The sequence below is a fragment of the Chinchilla lanigera genome, unplaced genomic scaffold (assembly GCF_000276665.1).
Source record: "Chinchilla lanigera isolate Chin_1 unplaced genomic scaffold, ChiLan1.0 scaffold00034, whole genome shotgun sequence".
Classification (NCBI taxonomy): Eukaryota; Metazoa; Chordata; class Mammalia; order Rodentia; family Chinchillidae; genus Chinchilla; species Chinchilla lanigera.
This window is the reverse complement of record NW_004955435.1, coordinates 15,401,273-15,425,190: the sequence shown is the minus strand read 5'-3', so window position 1 is coordinate 15,425,190 and position 23,918 is coordinate 15,401,273. Positions and strand designations below refer to the sequence as shown.

At 48.6% G+C, this 23,918-nt stretch overlaps 1 protein-coding gene across 1 annotated transcript in view; it reads left to right on the top strand.

Annotated features, from left to right (window-relative positions):
- The window catches only part of Kcnd3 (potassium channel, voltage gated Shal related subfamily D, member 3), a 203,751-nt gene that overhangs the window by 5,946 nt on the left and 173,887 nt on the right, over positions 1-23,918 (top strand). Inside the window, exon 2 of the mRNA XM_005388954.2 lies at positions 304-1,481. Within this exon, the coding sequence (XP_005389011.1) occupies positions 376-1,481 (1,106 nt within the window). The 5' untranslated portion in view covers positions 304-375. The remainder of the gene's footprint in view (positions 1-303; positions 1,482-23,918) is intronic.

Genomic DNA, 23,918 nt, shown 5'->3' with positions numbered 1-23,918 from the left:
GATTATTACCCAAGTCTTCCCACATCTTCCTGCTAAAGAGGCTTTCCCTCCAAATGCTCCTGAGCCCTCTTGGAACTTGACAATTTGTCAGGCAGTCAGCAACATCTGGTGATCCTGCCCTTCTGCCGCACTTCCCTGCTAGGTGCTCTTTGTATTCGGGGAGGACAGAAAAGAATCAAGTTCTGTATCTGTGGTAGCTTCAGTTTTATTAATTTGCCTTGGAGATATGCTGTTTCACTCACCAGTGACCTTCCCCTTCCTGCTACTTCTTCAGCCCTTTGTCTGCTCTCTTCTGTCTCCCAGGGGTTGCTGAACTAACTCCGAGCTGGTGTATAAAGTGTCCGCACAGCCGCTGGCCCAAGAACTGGAGTCACCATGGCGGCCGGAGTTGCAGCCTGGCTGCCCTTTGCCCGGGCTGCGGCCATCGGATGGATGCCGGTGGCCAACTGCCCCATGCCCCTTGCCCCCGCCGAGAAGAACAAGCGACAGGATGAGCTGATCATCCTCAATGTGAGTGGGCGGCGGTTTCAGACCTGGAGGACAACGTTGGAGCGGTACCCAGACACGCTGCTGGGCAGCACAGAGAAGGAATTCTTCTTCAACGAGGACACCAAGGAGTACTTCTTTGACCGGGACCCAGAGGTGTTCCGCTGTGTGCTCAACTTCTACCGAACAGGGAAGCTGCACTACCCACGCTATGAGTGCATCTCGGCCTATGATGATGAGCTGGCCTTCTACGGCATCCTGCCCGAGATCATCGGGGACTGCTGCTACGAGGAGTACAAGGACCGCAAGCGGGAGAATGCTGAGCGCCTCATGGATGACAATGACTCAGAGAACAACCAGGAGTCCATGCCCTCGCTCAGCTTCCGCCAGACCATGTGGCGGGCCTTTGAGAACCCCCACACCAGCACGCTAGCGTTGGTCTTCTACTACGTGACTGGATTCTTCATTGCCGTCTCAGTCATTACCAATGTGGTGGAGACAGTGCCATGTGGCACGGTGCCGGGAAGCAAGGAGCTGCCCTGTGGGGAGCGCTATTCGGTGGCCTTCTTTTGCCTGGACACAGCCTGTGTCATGATCTTCACGGTGGAATACCTCCTCCGGCTCTTCGCAGCGCCCAGCCGCTACCGCTTTATCCGCAGTGTGATGAGTATCATTGACGTGGTGGCCATCATGCCCTATTATATCGGCCTGGTCATGACCAACAATGAGGATGTGTCTGGGGCCTTTGTCACGCTCCGGGTCTTCCGAGTCTTCAGGATCTTCAAGTTTTCCCGCCATTCCCAGGGTCTTCGGATCCTGGGCTATACCCTGAAGAGTTGTGCCTCTGAATTGGGCTTTCTCCTCTTCTCCCTCACCATGGCCATCATCATCTTTGCCACTGTGATGTTTTATGCTGAGAAGGGCTCTTCTGCCAGCAAGTTCACAAGCATCCCAGCCTCTTTCTGGTACACCATTGTCACCATGACCACACTGGGGTAAGTCAGTGTCAGTGCACCCAACAGGGTGGGGGTTGGGTGGACTGTGAAGATTTGTATGGCATTAGGACTAGGGAGAGGACCAAGGAATCCCTCACCCAAGTCCTGGGAGCCAGGGAAGTGGCAGCTTCAGAAGGGGAAGACTTGTGTGTTTTACTTGGGGTGGTAACTTGCTCTGAATTGATTTAGAGATGAGACATGTGTTTTATAAAGTGTGGCAAATGAAGTCACCATTTCTTTTTCCTGCCATGCATCGTATGTGTATTTGATGTGTATGTGTGTGTGTGACTGTGTGTGTGGGGGGGTGATGGTTACATTCTTGCACCTGTGCTTGTAAGGGCCATGATGCGGAGGGAGACGAGGCATTGGGTGAGGGGGGAAAGTACTTTGAGAAGTTCTGTGAATGTTATAAGAAGATTTCCTTCACCAGAAGATACTAAGAGCACCTTTCTGGACTCTTCCTGCATTTCTTCTTTGTAGTATATTTGTAGGCTGTTTTCATTTTCCCTTGCTTTTTTTCTCTGCTGCCACATTTGCTCAGTGGTTCAGTGGCTCTGAACATACTTTCTCTAAGTGACCCTGAATTTGGATTTTCTGCAAAGCGAGGCGCCTGCTTTCTTTTCTCTCACTAAAGGTTGTATAGTCTTGCTTTCTCAGCCTGCGGCAGTGTTGGCACGGCCCAGACTATCTGGGTGACAGTGGGGTGGTCTGAGCGGATCATGTGGTCAGATAGAAGTAGCAGTATCATCAGAGAAAAGGACAGGTGTCCAGGGAGGTCTCAGTTGACCCTGTCCCTTCCAGCTCTATGAAGTCTTCTCTGCATCGAGGTCACAGAAATGTATTTGTGGTGCTGGGATGTGAACCCTTCCATCAGAAGAAGGGATTTAAGGAAGAAATTACAATCTTCACCCAAACAGGATTAGAGCCAATAAAGGCAGCTTTATAGAGACATAGATTTCATAGGGGTTTCTGCTTCAGCTGTTGGAAGCTGTTGAGGCTAATGCAAAAATCTCTCCACAATTCATATGCTGGGTCTCTATTTGCTTAGGCCAGGGAGCGTTATATTGCTGATGGAGAATTCATGAACCTTTTTATTTGGTCTGTGACAGTTGGTTGGGGGCATCCTGGTGATTTGATTTTGTTCCTGGCTGAAATGGTGGTGGTGTGTTTTTTCCTTAATGCTTCCTATGCTTATTGGGAATGACTGAGCAGGTGATGGGACCTTTTAAAATGATGACATTCTTCATTCTGCCATAAAGGAGGGGAAAAGAGTAGCAAAGGAGAGAATAAGCGGTGTCATCATTCATTTGCGAAGGCCACATTTATAGGGGCATTTCATTTACCTCTGTCTGACGAAAGCCTTTCTGCCTCCTCCAGCTCCAGCACATGTGCACACATGCGCACGCACGCGCGCACGCACACACAGACACACACTTCTTCAAATAGATGCCTACCCAGGGTGGGTAAGAATATGTGATTATTTGACTTTGTCTCCCTTGGTTCAGGTGACATATGTCAGCTTTGGGGCATCCGGGGATATTTAGGGATAAAGTGGGGGAAGAGCTGCCTGTTGTTAGAAGAAAGATGCGTCTTTCTTTAACCGTCATACCCATCAATCTGCCTTCTATTTATCCCGACAGCAGTCCCATTTACCAGAGCTTTAGGGTTCTACCTTCTTTGGATGGTGTAATGGTATCATATTCTATCTAGTCACCACTAGCCAAGAAGACATCAGTCTGACAATTACTATATGTCAGTCATTGTGCTAGGCACACACAGGCATCTTCATCTCTTCCAGACCGACCCTGGCCATCCCTTCATCTTTCGTGGCCAAGCATCCTGACCCTGGGAAGGATCCTTGTACATTAAATGTTTCCTTCTAGGTTGTTTAAAATACTGCCTTAGAAATGACGGCTTGTTTTATAGCAAAATCTAGTATTTTACTGGTACTGGGAAAACTGCTGATTTCCTTTGGCATTTTCCCTATAGGTCAAGGAGCAAGTCCAGCTTCAAGGGTGAACAGTCAGCCTCACATTTACTTTCTTGAGGTGGTGGTGGGGCTCTGCTAGAGAGCGATGGCATAAAGAAGACAGGGTTATCTGCATCGGGGGCGGCATTCTTCCCCCATCTGTGGGCCCTTTACACTTTCTCACCCCACACCTGACAATGCACATGTTTGTTTTTCCTTCCGAACCAGGCATTAAAATGTCTAGTTTCTGGGAGGAGAACCAAGAACCAAGCGGGCAAGAAAAGAAACCTTTAGTGGTGTTTTCCTTAAACTCAGATAAGTTACGAGAAAGAGCCCCCACCCCCACCCCATGCAGCTCAATGCTAGATCAGGCTACTCTGACTTTGACCTGAGTTGGCAGCTGGCACCATTACCAGGCCCTTTTCCTTGACGATCCGTAGCAGGTGCTTGGTAAAATGCTTTTTAATGGATGGGTCAAAGTAAATGGGGCACCTTCTCCATTTTCTAGGCCTGATACTCCCCTCAGTCCCTTTTAGATATACCTCTTCTCTCTTGAGGGTAGATCCAAGATTTGAGTCTGCAGAGCCGACAGCCCCTCAGTCTGCGTGCTCTGCTCTGGCCCTTGTCCCCCCAGGAGAGCGGAGAGCAGCCGTTACTGGTGACAGAGCTGTCCACTGAGATGCTCTGCAGGACTACAGCATTTTCTTGTCCTGACTGGAGGCCTCACTGACTTGACCGTGGAAATCTTTCTCTCTCCACGGGCTGGCTCCTTTTCTGACCACACTCCCTAGCTGCAGCCTTGTTCAACCACTGGAGAAAGCCCATCTTTTTCTTATTCTACACTGGCATTTGAGCCCCAGGGGGCTATGGAATAGCAAGGACCGATACTGTGCCACGATCTGACTGCTTCCAACAGCTCCCAGCAGATGCCCACCTCTCTGTGTCCTGCCCTTCCCTTTTCTAGCTGTTCCCCAGCTCCTACTTCTAGTCTGGAGAGAGGCTGTCTTCAGCCCCTTTGTAGAGCAGGGCTGGGAGGAGGGCCAATGCTCTGAGTGAAGGCATCCGCTCTTCCTGGCCCTGGTTGACATCTCTGCCTGTTTCCCAGCACCTTGCTGGTGAGTTACAAGGTGTCCTCCAGGGAGGGATCTCTTTGAGCCAATTATCACTGTTTATTTAATATCTCAAAATACCTTAAGTACGCAAGAACAATAAGAGCCCACGCTGCCACTTGGGCTTGCAGATAGTTTTCTTTTGCAGCTTCCTGTGCTGGTGGGGAAGACCCCTGAGCTCTGCCTAGGTTTCCCTGCTCCTCCCTTGACAGCTGAGTTCCCAAATGCACCATTCAAGGATTAATTTCTGTGCTCATAATTGATGCTATAAATAAAACAAATCCCCAATTATCTCAGCTAAGAGAGGAAAGGGATGACAGAACTCCCCATATTAAATAACACCAACATAACCAGTTTGGGAATGTATTATACGATGTAAACTTTTTCAAACTAGATTCCCCTTGTTAATTTTGCGTCTTTTTTTTTTTAATACTGGGACTCGAACTCAGGACCTCACACTTGCCAAGCAGGCGCTGTGCCACTGAGCCATATCCCCGGCCCCTTCTTAATTTTGCTTAACTTTGGTTGGCATCACAGTTGGCCTGAACCATCTAAGCCAGTCCATCAGGGCAGCTAGGAAGATGTGGGGGGAGCATAGGTATGAGGGGAGCAGGGGGGAGGAAAGCCTTTTGAGCAAGTGGCCATTAGGGCTGTGGAGGGTCAGCTCTGGGCCTGGATGGGACAGGGCTGCGCTTGGACATCTTAGGGAAGGGAAATTGAGTATGGAAAAGATGCAGAGCAGTGTCCACTCCTGATAAGATGACTCACTGCCACTGGTTGGCTCAGCTGTATAATTGAGATCGGCAGCCTATCTGTCACCCAATGCTCCGAGATGAGAGAACTTTTGACAGTGTCCAAAAATCACTTTAACGAAAACAGAATCGATTTTTACTTCTTCCAAGCATGGAGCAGCCTCCAGGTGATTTGCATTTTCCTTTAAAAGGCAATCCTGGAAGGGGCCTGCCTGAATTTCCAGGAGGCAGAGAGGCTGAGCTTGGAAGATTGAGACAGGAACGGCACAGATTGGGGTCCTTGACCAGGCACCCCTACACACAGAGGCAGAGCTAGTTTGAGATTCATTTTTGTTAACTCTTCAATTTCCAGAATTCTATTTGCACTTTTTCCCACTGCCGTCAGGGCCCATCAGGTGCCTTGGCCTGGACACTAACTAACCATGCCTGGCTGCATAGGGGTAGGTCCCTGCCCTGGTCATGGTTAATGCAGTGGGAACAAATGACCCTGAGCTCTTTCTTTTGTTGATATGTATTTCTTAAGTGAGTTTTCTGGTGCTAAAATTCCTAAGATGCACGCTTGCATCCCAACAAGGAATCTTTCATTTGCTCAACATTTCTGAACACCTACTGTGCACCAGATGCATGGGAGGCTCTGAGGATACGCAGGGACTGTGATTACACATCAGCCCAATATAAAGTACAGACAAAACAAATGAAATGAGACTTTGAACTTGATGTTTTTGCTGCTGCAGAGACTCCCTCTACCTGCTCCTGTGTCTTATTGACTCACATCATTTCTTCAAACTTAGCCCAACATAATCTCTTTCAAGAGGGCTTCCTGGTGTGTCAGGGAGCTGGAGACCCTCCTTTTGCTTCCCATTCCTCTATCTTGTCATTACCACATTTTATTTACTTCCACTGTTTGTGTATCCTCTCCCTGTGGATATGAGCTCTTTAAGGGAAGATCTCCAACCCAAAGATCGTTCATTGTACGATTCATGCTTAGCACAAGGCCTGATATGTAGTGGGCCATTCAATCAAATGTGTTTTACCTGAGCTCACTGAGCTTTAATGTTCTTATTTGATGACCAGCTTTTGGCCATTGTGAGAACCAACCACAGTGCTGTCCAGATGTTACCTATATGATTACATCAGGCAGAATGTCTGGGTAGAGCAGAGAGAGGGAGGCCGCGCAGGCACTCTATGAGGCTTCAGCTTTAGTGAGGCTGTAGCTTTTTGCAGGAGAAGTTTGCTCCCAACCCTTGTCATTGCTCTTGGCTACTTGACCATGCTCCCCTCCAGATTCCAGAGCCAAGAAGGAACAGAAAGGGAACCACAGACAAGCCCCCTACTCATGATGTTCCCTCCATTCAGTTATTTATTCAACAAATACTGAGTGGCTGCTATGCACTGGGAATGTAACAGTGGAGAAATCAGGCTTGTGCAGCTTATGTATTAGTGGACAGAACCATGGTAAATAAACAAACAAATACATCGTATCAGGCTACAGAGGAAAAACCATGATGTAACAAGGAGTCCTGAATGTGGGGGGCTGGGTGGAGCAAAGGAGAGCTTTTGCTTATGTTAGGAGGTTAAGAGGAACCTCTCAGATAAGGTGTTATTGAGCAGAGACCTGAAGAGATGTGGGCAGCATGGGACCAGCCCTCCAGGCGGAAGGAACAGCAAATGAAAAGGCGCAGCCCGGGGAAGCCTTTGTGTGCCGTTCTTGGAAGAGCAGGAAAGTCCTAAAGGTTGAGTGACATGAAAGAGCTCAAGAGAGGACCTGGAAATGAGACCACTGATTTGTTTTCAAAGAATCACTCTAGCCTTGAGGAGTTAGTACACTGTAGGGGGAAAACTCTCTCAGTAATGCAGGCACAAGTTGATGATGGTTTTAGGACTGAAGGTAGTGGTAGTAGAGATGGGAGAAGGGAGGGACTCTGCATGTATTTGGAGGTGGAGGTAACTGGAATATTTCTCAGGAAGTATATAGTGGTCTTGCTCCCAAGCCAGCTAAAAAGTTCACAAGCAGAGGCTGGCCAGGAAGGCACAGTTCTAAAGAGCTGCTCCCCTTCTGGGAGACTTGAAGAAGCCCTCGAGAAGAACGCTTAGACCTTGCAGGATGGCTGAGACCTCAGTGTGGAACGAACAAGCCTAGAGAGCTGAGTTGCAGCCACAGCGTCTCGGAGTGTGCCTCATGCTGGCTATAAGCAGGGAGCATCTGTACCTCGATGGAACAGTTACTGAGCACCTCGCAAGGAGTTTGGCATATGCTCCAAGGAGAAAACCTTGCTCCATCATCAGAACAGAGGCCACTACTTAAATGGGGTAGACATAGAGCTTCAGGGCTATAGCAGTGGGAAAGGTCAGTTCACATGAGTGGAATTTGAGCCTTCTGGACGCTTCACACTAGGAACATCACACTGGATTTGTCTTCCGATCCAGCAATTCAGATTGCTGCAATTTTTGGAAAGGAATTTCAGGCTGGTGCTCATTTCACAGCTCTCTTCTGGAATCTCTCGAAATCAATCTCAACCTCTCTGCTTGGTTGTGTTTGGGTTTCCCTCTTTAAACACACTTGTAAACACAAACATGATTCTTCTTGAGGAACAGCAATTATTCTGCCTCAAAATAGTGTAAATAAAAGGCAGCGTGACTCTCCCCTTACTCGGGGGAGGGGGAGAGCCCCTCAGTCACTGTTTCAGGGCTTTTTTCCCTCTTACCCAAGAGGGAGTGGCTGTCCCACGCATTGCAAACCTCTAGTCCGTATTTCATCATGGTTGGAGCTCTTCTGGGCCAGGGAGAAGAGTAGAGTCCCTCTCCTGCCCAGTGCTTGGGCAGGTGGCTCTGCACACAACCAGCATTTCCAGGAAGATTGCACTCTCCTGAAAACTCAGATATATCTCAAGTGGTCATCGTCTGATGATGTCCAAATCAGAGTTCCTTTTCTGGGAGTTAGAGACCAGGTCCCTAGCAATTTTTCTTTAGAAGAAGTACACAAGATTGACCTCAAACCAACTTCTAGTGGGGACTTCCTCATAACAATGAGGAAAGAGCTGCCACAGTGTTTTGGAGCATCCACAATTCTCTGCCGAAGGGTTCAGCTGGGGGCTGGGGATTTAGCTCAGCGGCACAGTGCCTGCCTGGCAAGTGCAAGGTCGTGAGTTCGATTCCCGGTACTGGAAAACAAAAACAAAAACAAAAAAACGAACGGTTCAGCTCTCCCGGCATCCACTCCTGCTCCATCCAGCTGCTTTCTCAGGCCAGAACACCGGCCTCTTCTCCACACTCCTCTCCATCCACTGAGCTTGATGAAAATAATGGGTGTGTGGAAAGGTGGAGACTGGGAGGAAAGAGCCCAGCCTTTGCTGACCATGCCTGGATGGAGGCAGATTGCCTTTAGCTTGTGTAATCATATTCTGGGTGTCAGGACTCGAATGAGTGTCATTAAACTGAATCAGAAAGATCATTTTAATATAAGTGCCACCTCACACACAAGCTAGTTGATGGAGAGATGGATGAGGCTGGGGACGCCTCCTTTGTAATATGATGCTGTAAAATCCCATCACCTTCATTATTTCCCACCGAGCCAACGCATCATAATACCCATGAGTGGCAGAACAGCTTGAATTTAATATACAGAAAGTCCAATCAAACAATAAATGGATGGAACTATATAAAGAAACCATTTTCTGGGAGGCTGGCTCTATTCTCTGGGATTCAGCTCCCTGACACATGAAATGTGCATCAATTTTCCCCAGCTAACACAGCTGCCGAATCACCACATGGGATATTTGTTTCAGAAGTGGAAAAGGGGAGCTTTCCCCTCTGCATTATCTGGCTATCAATGCAAAATTGCAAATCTCGTTTTCTTTGATTTGCATCCAGTGGTTCCCAGTGGCACAGCAAGGCCCCTTCCAAGGCCAGGCCGTCTAGAAACACAGCCCTCCCTTTGCCCTAGAACCTCATCCCAAGGCATTTTGTGAGTCTCCTGCAATAAAAACATCCTGAACTCTGGAGTGAGCTGTTCTAGATGGCTGGGAGTCTCTGCCTTTGGCAGTCATTGAGGAACAATGGCCACACCTTGGGGCCTTCTGCCACACCCTGGCTGCTTGCATTGCTGCCCGAGTCTTGCCTTTGAGGTTGTTTAGAGCAAATATGTCATTCCAAGCTGGATTTCTTCCACCAGTGTACTCCGTTTCCCCCATCTCCCAGCCCATTATTGAGAGACTAAATGCCAGTATCAACTGATCAGCCAACAGAAGTAAAAAAGCAAATCAGCTGCTTAAAAATTGCACAATACATGTCAAAGACGGATGGATTTTTTTTTTCTCCTAGTGTAGGATTCTTTCCAATGGTATTATTTCAATGGCATGGATAACTGAGAGTTACCCATAATTATAGGCTTACAGCTGCTAAGAAGAGTATCATTAGTTTAGTTTTACTTCTTTCTGGACACACATACTTAAGCAGAGAAAAAACCTAGGAGAATTAAACTAAGCAGTGTCAAGCGATGGACAGCATAATTTTGATTGAACTCCACACATATTGTTGAATACTGAGTATTTGCAGGGCACATTATGAGGCGGATTGGTGATGTAAAAAATAAAAAAGACACTGACCGTAAGAAATTTACAAGATAGTAAGAGACCTAAGTATGTTCATAGGAGTGTATAGGAGGGAGAAGGCCATGTGTTGAGATGGTTAGTATTTGTTACAGAATAAAAACTTAATAAATATTTGCTGATGAGGTTCATGGCTTCATGGAACAGGTGACATTTTAGCTAGACCAACAACCATGAATGGGTTTTGATACATGGAAATAAGAAATCCACTTAAGTTGCAAAAGGCCATAAAGTTTGGGAAACAACTCGTAAGCTTGTTTGCTGGTGTTTGGGGATATGGAGAGGAAATGAGTTTAGGTAAGTAGGAGTTCAAAGGTTTACTAGCAATGCATGGGACCAAAAGTCAGAGGTTAAAGAGTTAATTTGGTGGATGTTTTGAAGCCATTGCAAGTGTTTTGGTGTGGGTGTACTGAACAGGAAGATTTCCTTGACAGGCATCTTCTTGATGAATGTTAGAAGACACGGGACTTGGGATGGTCAGCCTAAAGACGGATCCAGGTAAGAAGTGAAGACGGCGTGACCTAGGGCAGGTGCAATGGGAGAGAGGAGAAAGAACTAGAGTGGAAGATATTCCAGAGTTGTCAAAAAGAACTCAGGAATTCCAGACTGATGAAGAGTATAGAGTTGACGCACGTGAGAGTAGGATTGGGTTGGCAGGTGGTCAAGGGGGAGGTGGAGACAATGAGCTTGGCTCTGGACCCATGGTGTTTGCGGTTAAGCCTAAATGTCCTTGAGGTGGCTAGCAGGTAGATCGAAGGATACCTATGGGACTCAGGAGGGAGAACAGAGCGAAACAGGCAGTTTCAAAACTCATCAGCTGAAGTGGGAAGATTGGCGAGGTTATCCAAGGAAGAAGGAAGGCAGGGCAGAGGAGAGGATGTTGGGGAACATCTCCTGCCCTGTGCCTTACTTCTTGGGCACGCACCCCCCATTAAGAGTGTTGGTGCCACCTGCACACAGCTTTGCTGAAGCTTCCATTTAATCTCTCTTCTTGGCTTGTGGCAGTTCTCTTTTGTACTGTGTTTCTGCTGGAACTAAAAGAGAAGATTGATTTTCTGAGTAAAACAAGGTTTTACTTTTAATCTCCAATAATGATAATCTACCCAGGAAAGCATACTTTCTTTATAGGCTTTGTTAAAAAAATAATAGTGGGATCTACATGTTGTATATCGGCATGTGGGTGGGAGATGGGATCTACATGGTCACAGATCTAGAAGCATCTCTTCCTGGCCAAGGGTAATGGTGATTCAGAGGGGTCCAGCAGATCTGGACTGTGAGTGGCACTGTTCCGGTCCTTACAGTGCAACATCCTTGCAGACTTAGATAGTGCTGATCCCGCTCAGTCCCGTTTTCTCCTTGGGGAGAAACGTTACACTTCCTGGCATCAGTGGATGCATCCTCGGGATCTGCCTGCTCTAGGAGTCTTGCTTCCTTGGTATGCACTTAGGGAATGTGACAGTTCAGCAAATGTGCAGCACTGTGAACAAGACAGTGATATGATGGGCTAAAGAGAGGTGGGGGATGGGTGAGTGTTTATTCCCCATTCTACATATGAGAAGGCTGAGTGAGAAGTTTTGCCCAAGTTCTCATACTGCAGTAGCACTGCTGGATTCAGAGTGGTCCTTTCCTGATTAGAATTCATGGGTTTCATCAGGAGCCTCAGTCCAGTGATGGAGATGTCTGTACTCACAGAGCTGTATTTCTGGACAGTGAAGGGCAAGAAGGTGTATGGAAAAGTTGGAAGATTCGGGAATCAAGGAAACCTTCTTGGAGGAGGTGATATTTCAGCTGGTCCTTGAAAGACCATAGTAGAAAAATTAAATATATTCATTTATTTGATAATTTATTCCACAAATATTGTGGGTCTACTACCCATCAGGCATCATCGTCCTGGAGGCTCAGGAAGTATCTGTGACCAAAACAGTCCAGTTCTCTGGAGCTGACATTCTAGTAAGAACTGTGGACAATAAACAAATGTATAAAATGAGAACAGAATGTTGAGGTAAAATTTCTAGAAAAAGGGATAAAACGGATAAGGGGAGAGAAAACAGATGACAGTAGGAAGGGACAGACCCTCCTCTTTCTTCAAGTGACAGTGTCCCCAGCTGGTGAGGAGCTGGAGGGAGGCTGTCTCCAGGACAGAAATGATACCTTTGTCACTGTGTTGGAGTCTCTTTAGAGCTGTTACCCAGAGGTGGACAAGCAGGTGTTTTTGCCATCTCTGCTGAAGACTGAATGAGTAGAAATAGATTCACCTGACTGTAAGAGTACTCTCATCATTTTTTTTTAATCTCATCATTCATAATAATAATAACATATAATTGAGCCTCAATAATGTGCTAGGTATGTGCTAAACATAAGTTATCTATAGCCATCTAATCTTGCCAGTAACCACATGAGAGAGGTATTACTATTGCCCATGTTCTGTAGCTACAGAAACAGGCCTGCCCAGAGCCATCCAGGAGAGCATTTGGGAGCCTGAGGTGCTTTTCTGGGAGATGGAGAACTCTCCTCTGCTGCCTCTGCTGTGAGTGGAGGAGAGGACGAAAGAGGCACTCCCGCTCCCTAACATGCCAGGACCGAGGACTCAGGGTCTGTGAACAAAGGTTATGAGGATGAAGGGTGGACACCGAATGTGACAGAGGAAAGATCGGAGTGGAGGGAGACGAGCCCAGCAGGCACAGAAGAGTAGCAGCTGAGTCTTGTCTGGGCCCCAGAATCATGGACAAAGGAGTTAGGCAGGCGGTAAGTGCACCAGAAGGCAAAGTGCTAACTAATAAGAACAAGGATGACAAGAAGGAAAAAGGTGAGAACACTTAGTGTATTCTAAGCTAGGAGAAAGCCTGTAGAATGTGTAACCCCTCAAATGTATGGGCAAGAAAAGATTGTAAATATGCATACTATGTACATATCTTGTGTAAGTATCTTTTGTAATAACTTTTTCAAAACCTCAGGTCACCTCTGGAGAGGTTCTGACCCCAAGTAGCCTTGTTGCTACCATCCTAGTCTGGGGTTGGTGGCACCCCTACCCTCTCCCTGCAGCAATCTTTGGGCAGCTTAATCTCTTAGCTTCCCCCTTCCCTGCCCACCAGAGAGGTCATAGTCAGCCAGCACAGAAAGGCTGGGCCCACACTTTGGGAACCAGAGGAGGCTTCCTTGGTGGGAGACGGCCTATGTTCTGTCATAGGTTCTTACAAGTCCCCCATCCTCCATGTCCCTTAGCAGCAGGCTCCTTGAAGCGTCTGCAACCACTTTGGGTTCTGGAAGGTAGGGTGGGAAGGTGGAAGTGCCTCCTAGGGAATGTCATTCTTGGGGTATGGGATCCCATTCTTGGGGTTGGGAATCCCGCTGGGATTCCCAAAAGGAATCCCAGCGGTTAGGTACAGATTGCTTTTCCTGCATTGTGATCCTCACTCCCCATCTTCTGGCTCCTCTGATGTTGTGGCTCTGGGGCTCACCCTACTTTTTTTGTGCCATTTCTGCATGGATGAGTTGAAGAAAAGCCATATGCTGTATGTGACCCTATGGTTTTTTTCTTTTCTCCCTTCTTTCTCTGCCCATTTCTCTTCTGCCTCCAGAAGCTGATGGGAGTTCTCCCAAGATTTCTGTGCGTGAGGCCTCGTGTCCCTGTCTTCTGAGCCATAACACTCCCCCCACACCCCAGGTGCCCTGTCTCCCTACTCCTGCAGAAGCTTGTCTTAAATGAGCAGAGGGTATTGTGTTGATTAATGAAACATTCTCCCACAGCTTGCCTGGCACGCAGAGTTTGGGCAGGGTTTAGAAGGAGATTATGAAGCATTATGCCCACTCTACTTCCACTCCCACACACCATATTTGACTTTCTGAATATTTCCATGTAAGGTCAGCTTCTCATCTAACAAAAAGAGTCTGCTATGTCCACAGAGTTACGTACTTCATGCCTGGCTGGCTTATGTGGTTGACCAAATCCTTTGGTTGGAATAGGGCTCTGTAGGAGCATGGGAAGAGTCATGGATTGCGAGCCACAGTGCAGGACCAGCTTTGACAGGCTAGGTGACCTTGGGCAGGTCACTTCCTCTCTCAGCCCTCAGTATCCTCTTCTGAATGATAAAGAGTTTGCTTTTAGTGAATTCCCACCTCCTAGCTAGTTACACAAGCTTTAAGTTTCCTCATTCTAGAAAATGGGTCATTAGCCCAGTAGCCTGGATAATCCACAGCCTGGAGGGCTAGCTTATAAATGGTATGGCCTTTCATTGCCTCTTCTTCAAAGAGGCAGAAGTTAAAAGGGTTCTTGGCCAGAGCAGCCACCAGAAATTCAAGTCTGCAAAGAGGCCAGAGAAATCTTGCCTGGAGACTCCCCCAGAGGGTTCCCGGTACTTGATGGTGAGCCAGTGTGATACAATCAAGGTCGGCAGCCCTTGACCACACAGAGCTGTGGTCCTGTGATGGGAGAGAGCATGAAATTGCGAATGCAGCTCCCTGGGCACTTCTGGTTGGGCCAGGTGAGGAGAAGGCATTAGATATTAACCCTAGGACCAAGAGTCTTTTAAAGGATGAGATCAGACAGGCATTTAAGCCGCATGAGTCTTAGATAGAAAGAGTCGAGTTTGCTGTTAACCTGCAGAGGTGGACTTGCTTCAACAACCACCCTAGCAGATGGCAACAGGTCTCCCTGAGCATTTCTAGGGATTGGGAACTTTGCCTTTTTGATGCAGTTCATTCTGTCATTGGAGAGAGTCAGTGATCACAGTCTCCTCTTCGTATCACACCCAAATCTCCTTCCTCTGTGCTCCAAAAGGACAAGGGCTATGAGAATCCAGAAGGTTCTCTTAGGAAATACTTTCAGAAGGCAGGGATAATTATGGTCAAGGAAGTCACTGGGGGACTTGGTATCAAGAGAACCATGGAATATCTGTCTGGCACAGATTCAGGGTGACCTAGGCCCAGCCCTGGCAGATCTAAGCCCATTAGGGTACAGAAGATTTCTGGGTAAGGTACCACCCAGAGTCATTACCAGGCCCAATGGGATAAACAGCCTAAGACTATCAGCATAAATGGCTGAGTTCTGGGGGTGACTGGAGTCCCCACCCTTTCCATTGTCTCTCATCAGCCCACCCTTACTGACACCTCCACCTACAACATGCTCCACCTCATCACCAGTTTATTTTTCTTCCATTGTTATCCTGATGAACTGTAAGTGGCCCTTCCCTTCTGTACCACCGTTATTTTATTGCCTGAGTCCTTCACAGGAAGGCAAGGACTGCTGTAGTTGCCATTAGCATCTGAGTGGGCAGCATGGCTTGAGTTATTTGAATGAAATTAACCATTAAATGATTCCTGAGGACTGGGGAGAGTGTACGCATGTGGGTTTCCTGTGAGCTGTGAGTATTTCCCTGGCCTTTGTCCCAGTGTACGGAGGAAATGAGGGCTGAAGAGCAGGCAGCAGGGTTGGTGACAGTGACAGGAAAGTGTGGTGGAGATGGGTTTTCTAGGAAACTCTTGTCCTGGTGCTCTGGTCTCACCCCTTGCTCCCCAGTATCAGGGACTCTTTCCTGGGCTACAGCTCCCAGCAGAGCATCGAGCACACAGAAGGGCTCAGTGGCATGTGCACTTGCCAGTCATGGTCCTGCTGGTTCTCCTGGGACAGAGTGAGAAGCACCCACATGGGTATGGCCAACACACTGACGGGTAAAGCTTCAAACTGAGCAGAGCTGGACAGTGAGTCAGACTGAAGGTCCGTGCACTTCACGGCACAAAGTGAGGGAGGAGGTACCCGAATGTGTGGCTCTGAAGAGGCGCCATCCAGATGCCGGGGGGCAAAGGGATTTCCGGATCTCTTCTACCCTGAGAAGTCCCAGCAGAGATAGAACTGGTAGGAGTGTGTACATTATGGGGGGAAGTTGGTACGGAGAGTGGGAAAGGGAAAGTGTTTCAGGCAGACAGTGAAAGTTGGAAAGTGAAAGTCAAATACCGGCGCCATGCTCCTGGTGGTGGTGGTGAGGGTGGTGTGCGTAAAAGCCAGCCAGCTGAGAAGCGGGTGGCGGGAGAAGTTCTTAGGGTAACCTGGACCATCTCTCATCCGGGGAACTTGGAGATACTTATTCTTCTTGCCAGCTGGAGTTCCTCACTCTTGGAAGAGTAGCCTTCTAAGAGATGACCTTTCCTCCCACACCAGAAGCATCATCTTGATCCATGCTAGAGTCTTCTGATTTTAGACGAACCCTCAGCCATGCACCTCCTTTCCCAGAAAAGTATGTTCTCTATACCTGGAGAATCCAGAAAGAAATGCTGGGGAAATCTCTTCTGGACCAGACAGATCCAGCAGTCCTTGGATTTTCAGTTTTATTTACGCACACACACACACACACACACACACACACACACACACACAGGATGTTATAGGTGAGTGGGCAGGGCCAGTGAAGCTTCCAACTTCAGATGCCAACTTGAATCTTCTATATGTTTGGATCTTTTATATGTTTGGATCCTTTAGAATAATGAACAGCTTGCCAGGTGTGGTTGCCAGGTACAGAAATGAACCAGATGAACTGGAATAGCACCTATAACTAGGCTTTTTCTTTTTCTTTTTCTTTCTTTTTTTTTGTACCAAGAATTGAACTCAGGACCTTGTGCTTGCCAGGCAGGCTCTGTGCTGCTGAGCTACATCCCTGGCCCCTAACTAGGCCTTTTGGCAGTGAAAGGAGGTAGGGAGAAGGGTGAGGCAGGCAGCTCCACTCCCCAAGTACTGCAGGATTCCTGCCTTGGTGATGGTTAGCTCCACTTCAGTGGGAGATAGATGCCTTTCCTTTTCCCAACTTTTCAGGAGCCCTAATCAGTTCTGTCCTCATCCTATTCTGGTGTCTACCAGAATTTTAAAAATACAGCCTTCGACTCTACTCCAGGAGGAGCTCTTCTGAATGTGTACTGCTTTTCCTGGTTGGCCTTTACGGTGTTTTCTCTTAGAGCTGTGTTTACGGCTGCGGTCACCTGGCGGTGCCTTTGACTTTGTTCTTTGACCTGGGGCTGAGCAAGGCTACCTGACACGGGGAGTTACAGATCAGGGCCCTGCTGCACCCCTCCCGAGCAGCTCCGGGACTGAGGGGATCCGTGTCCATCTCCATATTTGTAACCATTCTTGCCCACCTGGGCAAGATACTGTGGCCCACGGTTTGGAAAACTGATATCCTGGTTTTTAGCTGGCTGAGGCATCGCGCCTACCACCTGCTGCTCAGGGTCCCAGCTGGGCCTTTGCCGTGAAAATCTAACCTCTGTCTTGTGTGACAGGGTCATTTTACCACCTTGACCCTCTGGAGCTCGAGCTAGAGGTATGACGGTTGGCACCCTTCTTCTAGGTAGGAACTCTTTGACAAGTGGGACTTTGGCAGGGCTGTTTATTTAAATGATAATAACTGAAAAACCAGGGAGCAGTCTAAGTACTCCGGGAACTCATTTTCACTAAAGCACTACAAATGAGAAAGTTGAGGCACAAGTTACGTGACTTGTCAGAAGCTGCACAACTACTCAGTAGCCAAGAATGATTTCCATCCCCAGCCTTCTGCCTCCAGAATCCCCCAGCCACTGCATTAGACTACCACTGTCCTGGCCAGAGGAGACTTTAGGGTTTAACTTTCTAGCCTTCGTGATGTCCTAGGTAGAGCTCTGATTCAGTTTTGCTGCATAATAAACAACCCTGAAAATCTTGTGGTTTACACCATAAGCGTTTATTCTTTCTCATGATTCTGGGGTTTGCGTGGACTGGGCAATTGTGTTCCTTGTGCTGGCTCAGCTGTTCTCCTGGATCAGCTGTGGCTTAGCTGGGCTGTGTGATGCAGGGTGGCCTCACCCACATAGCTGGCAACTGGCTCAAGATCACCTGGGGCAGCAGGGATGTATGACCTGGCTCTGGTCTTCCACCATCCAGCGAGCCAGCCCAGATCCTTCACATGGTGGCAGTCACAGGGTTCCCAGTCGCTGCATAACACGTCAAGCCCTAATGCACAAGCTCTTCACAAGCCTCTGCTTATGTCACACTTGCTAAAGTCCCAGTGGTCAAAGGAAATCAGTGGCCAATCCCCGATTCAAAGGGTAAAGAAACAGATTCCACCTTTTTTGGAGGAGCCACATCACATTACATAGAATACAAAGGGCTGGAGAGAATGAGTGATCATTTTTCCAACCTACCACAGAGTCTTCACCATGGACATGTGGACTAAACGTCACACTGGGAAATAGTGAGGAGACTGGGACAGGTATGGACAAGGCAGAGACATGGATTTCAGCCTGATCTGTGTCCTTCTGCTGAGGGACTGAAGTCAACACGAAGGTAGGGGCTCTCAGTCCCTAAGTGTGGGACGAGATGAATGATGTAGCTGTTTTCATTGGAGCTGGGAAAAGCAGCGAGTAGGCAGAAAGTAGATTTTCCTCCTTGGTGCACTAACTCCCTGTCCTGGGGCCTTCTGCAGCTTCCCCTGGCCCAAAGGGAGAAGGAACCCCAGACTCGTCCAGTCCTGAGACTGTGATTGTACCCTGGCTTCTTCTAAGAGAAAAGGTGGCAAAGGTGGGTTAGTAGAGCTGGCACGCTGAAGGAAGAAAGCAGCTCTTGTGATCAAGCAGAGTCCACCCGTGAACTTCAGTTTCTTTCTTCGGGAGATGAGGATTGACATGAAGATTAAAACTAATGACATTTATGAAGTGCCTAGGCCAGGGCTTGGAGCATGCGAGTGCTCAATATGAGCCGTCCCTGGGGCTTGGATGAGCCCTCCTGCCCTTGCACATGGGCGGTGATGGCAAGATGAACAGAGCTGTCACTGGTAAATAACTCTTGGCTCAGCCAGGAATACCAGATGGTGTGCTAGCAACTTGGGCCAGGGAAACGCAGGGCAGAAGCTGCAGGAAGAACAGAAGCAGGACTGGAGCAGCTGAAGGGCTCGGCTCTGTGGGCATCATGCACATGGCCAAGCCCCTTGTCTTATATGTGAGAAGCTGGGTTGACAGCCACAGAATCAGCCAGGCAGGACTTACAGTCAGACTAACCCTAGATCACTGTCTCTCTCTCTCTGTCTCTCTCTCTCTCTGTCTCTCTCTTCTGTCTTTTTGAGATAGGGTCTCACTATGAAGTTCAGGCTGGCCTTGCACTCACTTTATATCCTAGGCTGGTCTGAATTTGCAACAATCCTCCTGACTCAGCCTCCCGAGTGCTGGGATTATAGGCGTGCGCCACCACGCAGGGTTTAGATCACAGTATCTCTTGGCAATGCTTATCCTTTTATGCTATGAAACCTTCAACTGTCTCCCCCTGGCCTCCCTAAAAAACCGATTTCCCTAGGTCAGAACCATGCTGGTCCTCGTACCCCTCTTATCCCATGACATAAGCCTTGAGCTCAAGGAGGGGAAGAGAAGACATGCGGGCGGTAGGTGGAAAGGAAGGAAGAGAGAGAAGAATCTTGGCAAGTGCTGGCAGCTGCCAAGAGGGCAACAGGCTTTTACAGAGCAGCCTGTGATCCCTGCACTAAGGAGAGGTCAACCCTGGCCTTCAGACACCAAGGAACAAAAGAAAAGACCGTCCCCATCACAACAGCCTCCACCTTACCCTCTCTTGGAGCTGCCTGCAGTGAATAAGGAAACAGTTATTTATCAGAGATGAGCTGTTCAGGAAACTGGACACATTCAACGAAGACCAGGAAACATCATGCCAGGTAGGTCTGATGAGGGCGACAGGGCTGCGCAGAGCACAATGGCCTTGCTGGCGCCAGTGTTTGCTTTCTGAGGGACAGTTGAGGATGCCCACTGCATTTATGATGAGGACCGGTGGCCAGGCCCTCTGTGGCCAGCCTGAATCCTGGCTGCTGATTCCTGACCGCTGAGCCAGCGGGGAGCAAAGTAATCTGGGCTGCAGCCCAGGTCACTGGATGGAGAGTTTTATCCCTGAGTTGCACTCCCTCCTCTCGAGACAAAAGCAGGGTCAAGGGAGTCCCTACTTAGGCCCCCTTCCTTCTGCTCTGGAAGTGGGAGGGGGAAGGGCAAGCTACTGCCCTAGAGACTAGGGAGACTTCCCTAGAGTGGAAAGCTGGTGTTTGGATGGGGTTCTCCCATCAGCTGCTAACCTCCGCTACAGCCACGGCCCTAGGTTCTCCTCAGACTCCTCAATAAGAAATAGACAAATGCCTGGAAACACTGTTCTTTTCTCTCCTCATCCCTGGGGACTTAAGCTCAATCCCATTTTCGTGGGAGAAAGGACTGAGGAGAAAATATCTACCTGGAATTGAGTCTGTTTTACATATCAGGTAAGCCTGTCTCTTCACTCTGCCTGGGTGGTCCTCGTGGGCTATCTTCCCCTGCCTCACCTCTGTCCAAGGTTTCCCAAGGATCATCCAGTGTTCTGTCCTAGCCACCTTGCAGGCTAAGGGAGGGGCTGTTCAGGTCAAGTTCCTAAGAATTCTCTGGCCTGAGCATCCTGCTGTCATGGGGGGCAAGGAGACCCAGCACTGGCTGAACTTTGCTTCGTATAGTCCCCTTTCCCTAAGGTAGGCCCTGCTTCTTTCTTTGGAGGGGAACTGAGGGCAGTAAGCTGTCCCCAGGATTGCTAAATGGGACTTTATCAAGTTCTCTGAGGATCAGCCTCCTTAATGAGAAAGAACCTTTGGCTCTGAAATATTGTTCTCTGAACTCAGATTCCAAGCCCTAACTAGCTGGGAGATTCCTGGAGAACTTGTTTGTGGTTTGGTATGAAGCCAGTTTGGGTAGTTCGGGTAGAGGGGTATGGAGGGTATTGGTCTGAGATGGGAAGGAGCTAGAGCCCAAAATTGCTGGGCTTTGTGACCATTGATGAAGCATTTCCTGCACCTGGGGCCTCTGAGAAGGGGCCCTCTGCCAACATTCTACTGTGCACCCACTGTGTGTCACATAGCACCCACAGGGGACAGTATTGGTGCAGAAGATGCATCTGTTGTTGGCACAGCTGCCAGTCTCTTAGGTCTTCTGCCTGAATGGAGAGGGTATGGATGTTCTCAGTCAACCCAGTACAGCCTCCCTTCCAACCCTGGGACCTTTAGGGATGAGAGACGCCTGTCTGTTGAGGGTAGGAAGTGGCGGATAGGTGAGTTGCCAAGGGAAAGGGAAATAACAGGAAAGTCCAGGATGGTGGGAAAGGAGGGCCTTCATCTCAGGGTGTGCAAGGTGGAGTATTTCAAGACAAGGGAATAACTCCCACCCCCGAGTCTCTTGTTCATAGGTGCTTTTTGCCGCTGGAAGGAAATCTTCATCCTTAAGTAATTATAGTGAAGCAGGCTGAGGATTTTGTGGAGAGTTTAGAGGGAGCCAGTGAACGTGGGAAAAGGCTTCTAGAAACACCAGCCAAGCCGTCCACTCTGATATGCAGAGGCAGTAGCCACAAGTACAACACTTTCTCTAAGCAAGTGGACAGGGTCCAGCTCTTGGAATTTCAGAACAATTACTCTGCCTAAGCGTTCTGCAGTCTGGCTTGCTCTGTGAGTGTGTGAGTAAATGTGTTTCCCTTTTCCTGTATGGATCTGTCATTGGGTGATAAAATAGAACATGATGAGTGTCATTCTAAAGCAATTACAAGCAAGATGCATAATGGCAGAGCTGGAGAACACGGCATATGGCCTCCGGCAGCCTCTGTGTAAAAACTAATCGGGAGATTTTTACCCCCCTCCACCACCCTGAAAAACCAGATCAGCTTCATGCTGAGGAAGAGAAGACAATCAAAGTTCCCCCCATGTCACACCAGGTGGATGCTGGAGACCAAGGGGCTGTTGTGTGATGCTGCTTGCCAGGACAGATGCCACATGGAAGAGCTGGAGGGGACAATAGCAGGAGAAGGGGAGCTTCCCCCAGGAGCCAAAGCTGAACAGCTCAAGGCTGGAGAGTTTGGGAGAGCTTTGGGGAGAACAGAGAATAGAGGCTAAATGGTGATGTGTTTTTATTTCATCAATTCTGATTTTACTTAATGTCTTTGTTTCCTCCCTCTGGCTCCAGCCATTTCTGCTCCCCAGTTCCCTGGCAGCTCCTCTGTTCTGTTCATACATCAGAGAGCTAAGTGAAGCTCACAGGGCCTCCATTATGCTCTATCAGTGACCAACTTTTCCTATCATCCTGGGCAGTGGCTGTGCTTCTGAGCCTGGTGAATTGGACCTGAGGCTGTCTCCTACCCTGACTTCAGCTCAGGGCTCCTTGGGGGATTGGGGAGCTTTTCTGGAGCAGGTTAAGCACAGAATACAACGTGACTGAGTGGAGCCCAGTAATATTGGATGCCCGTTATACAAGTTGGATTTAGATGCTCACACTGTCAAACACCAGAATGAGCATCAAATTGTGTGTGTGTGTGTGTGTGTGTGTGTGTGTGTGTGTGTGTGTGTGTGTGTACACATGCCTATATCTCTGTGCACACATGTTGTGGTGCAGGGACAGCCTGTCTCCAGGCCCCCTGGCCTGAGCCAAGTCTACAGGGGCTGAGGACCTTACCATGTTGCCTGCAAAAGCACCAGTGCTGCCTGCTGCATCCTGATTTGCAAGACAGTGGAGAACTGCCAGTCTGCTGTGCCTAGGGTATCTCCAAGCCTGACTTCAGCATGGAGAGTCATTTTCTCCCCTTTTCCCACCCCTTGACGTGCCCTGGCAGTGGTTGGCCATCTTTTTTTGTGCAGTGCAGGGCAGTAAGTGCTTTAGGCTTTGTGGGTTATATATTCTCTGTTCCAAATACTCAACTCTGCTCTTGCAGCACAGCGCAGACATGAGGTGAATGAGTGAGGATGAGCGCCTTTCGATTTTATTTATAAGAACAGAAGATGGAACAGATCTGGCCTAGGGCCACGGTTTGCCGTGTAGAGTAGCAAGCAAGAGCCTGCCACCAGGCCTGTCCTCTGTAGACACCCTCCTTTGGGCCCAAGCAGTATCTTGCTTTAAAATGAGAACATAGTATGGGATCTTCCAAGCTCCTTTCCTGGTGTATGTACACATATAATCTTTTCTAAAAGAAAAAAACCTTAGATGCATAGCACTAGAGAAGTTGGAGCTAACAAGAACCTTATAGGTAATTTCATTTCACCACTGAGTCTATAGATGAGAAACTAAGACACAGAGAAGGTAAGCTCCTCGCAGGACCCTACGACTCCTTGGTGGCAGAGGTGGGATCCTGCAAAGCCTGGCAACTTCAAGGCAGACCCTTCCTCTCCGCCACACTGCCTTGTTCCCTCACATGCCCGGAGTGGACGGGGCAAAACAGGGCCAAGCACCAGGAAATCACAGTCTGAGCTAAGCAGTACCTCATGTGTGTTCAGTGATTTATCGGGAGGGTTTAGAAAACTGAAGAGTAGCCTTGGAGAAAGAACCATGTTGCTTTCTGGGAAGTGACTTCGCTAGATATCTGCTGGGGGAGAAAACATCTTCCACCTGATGCTTTTTTCACCAGTATAAAAATGTGCTGGGGAGAGGGCCCCAAAATCAGAATGCTTTATTCTAGATGGTTTCTTATTGTGACCTTGGGCTACGTAGGCCCCTGGCCTGTCCTCTCGTCTTCTTTTAGCCATAGCACTGAGTATGGAAAGGCAATGTTGGCCCTATTTTTGTTAAGGAAAAGAAAGAGGAAGAGGAAGAGACAGCCCTCATTGTGAGCTAGTTTCTTCTCCAGAGACTTTTCACCAAGATCGTGACTCATCTGGGCCTCAGTTTCCCCACTGGTGTAATAGGGAGGTGTTCAGGCACAGTGGGGAAGGGCTGGGATGTTTATGGAAAAAGGGAGAAGCTAGTGTCCTGCTTTGCCCTGGGGAGCCCACCCTGGGCTGGATCGTGGGGAGGGAGCAAGAAGCGGAACCTGAGCATAGTATTGGACTGCGCCTGTCCTTGAAATCAGGAATGCTGCGCATCGGGAAGTGAAAAGTGGGACTCGAGAGCTCGGGCCAGGCCTGGAAAGGTTCCCAGAGGGTGCTGAGCTCACAGCCCAGACCCTCCAATCAATAGGCCATGTCTATTTATAGCATCAGCCCGAGAGAAACTTAATTATG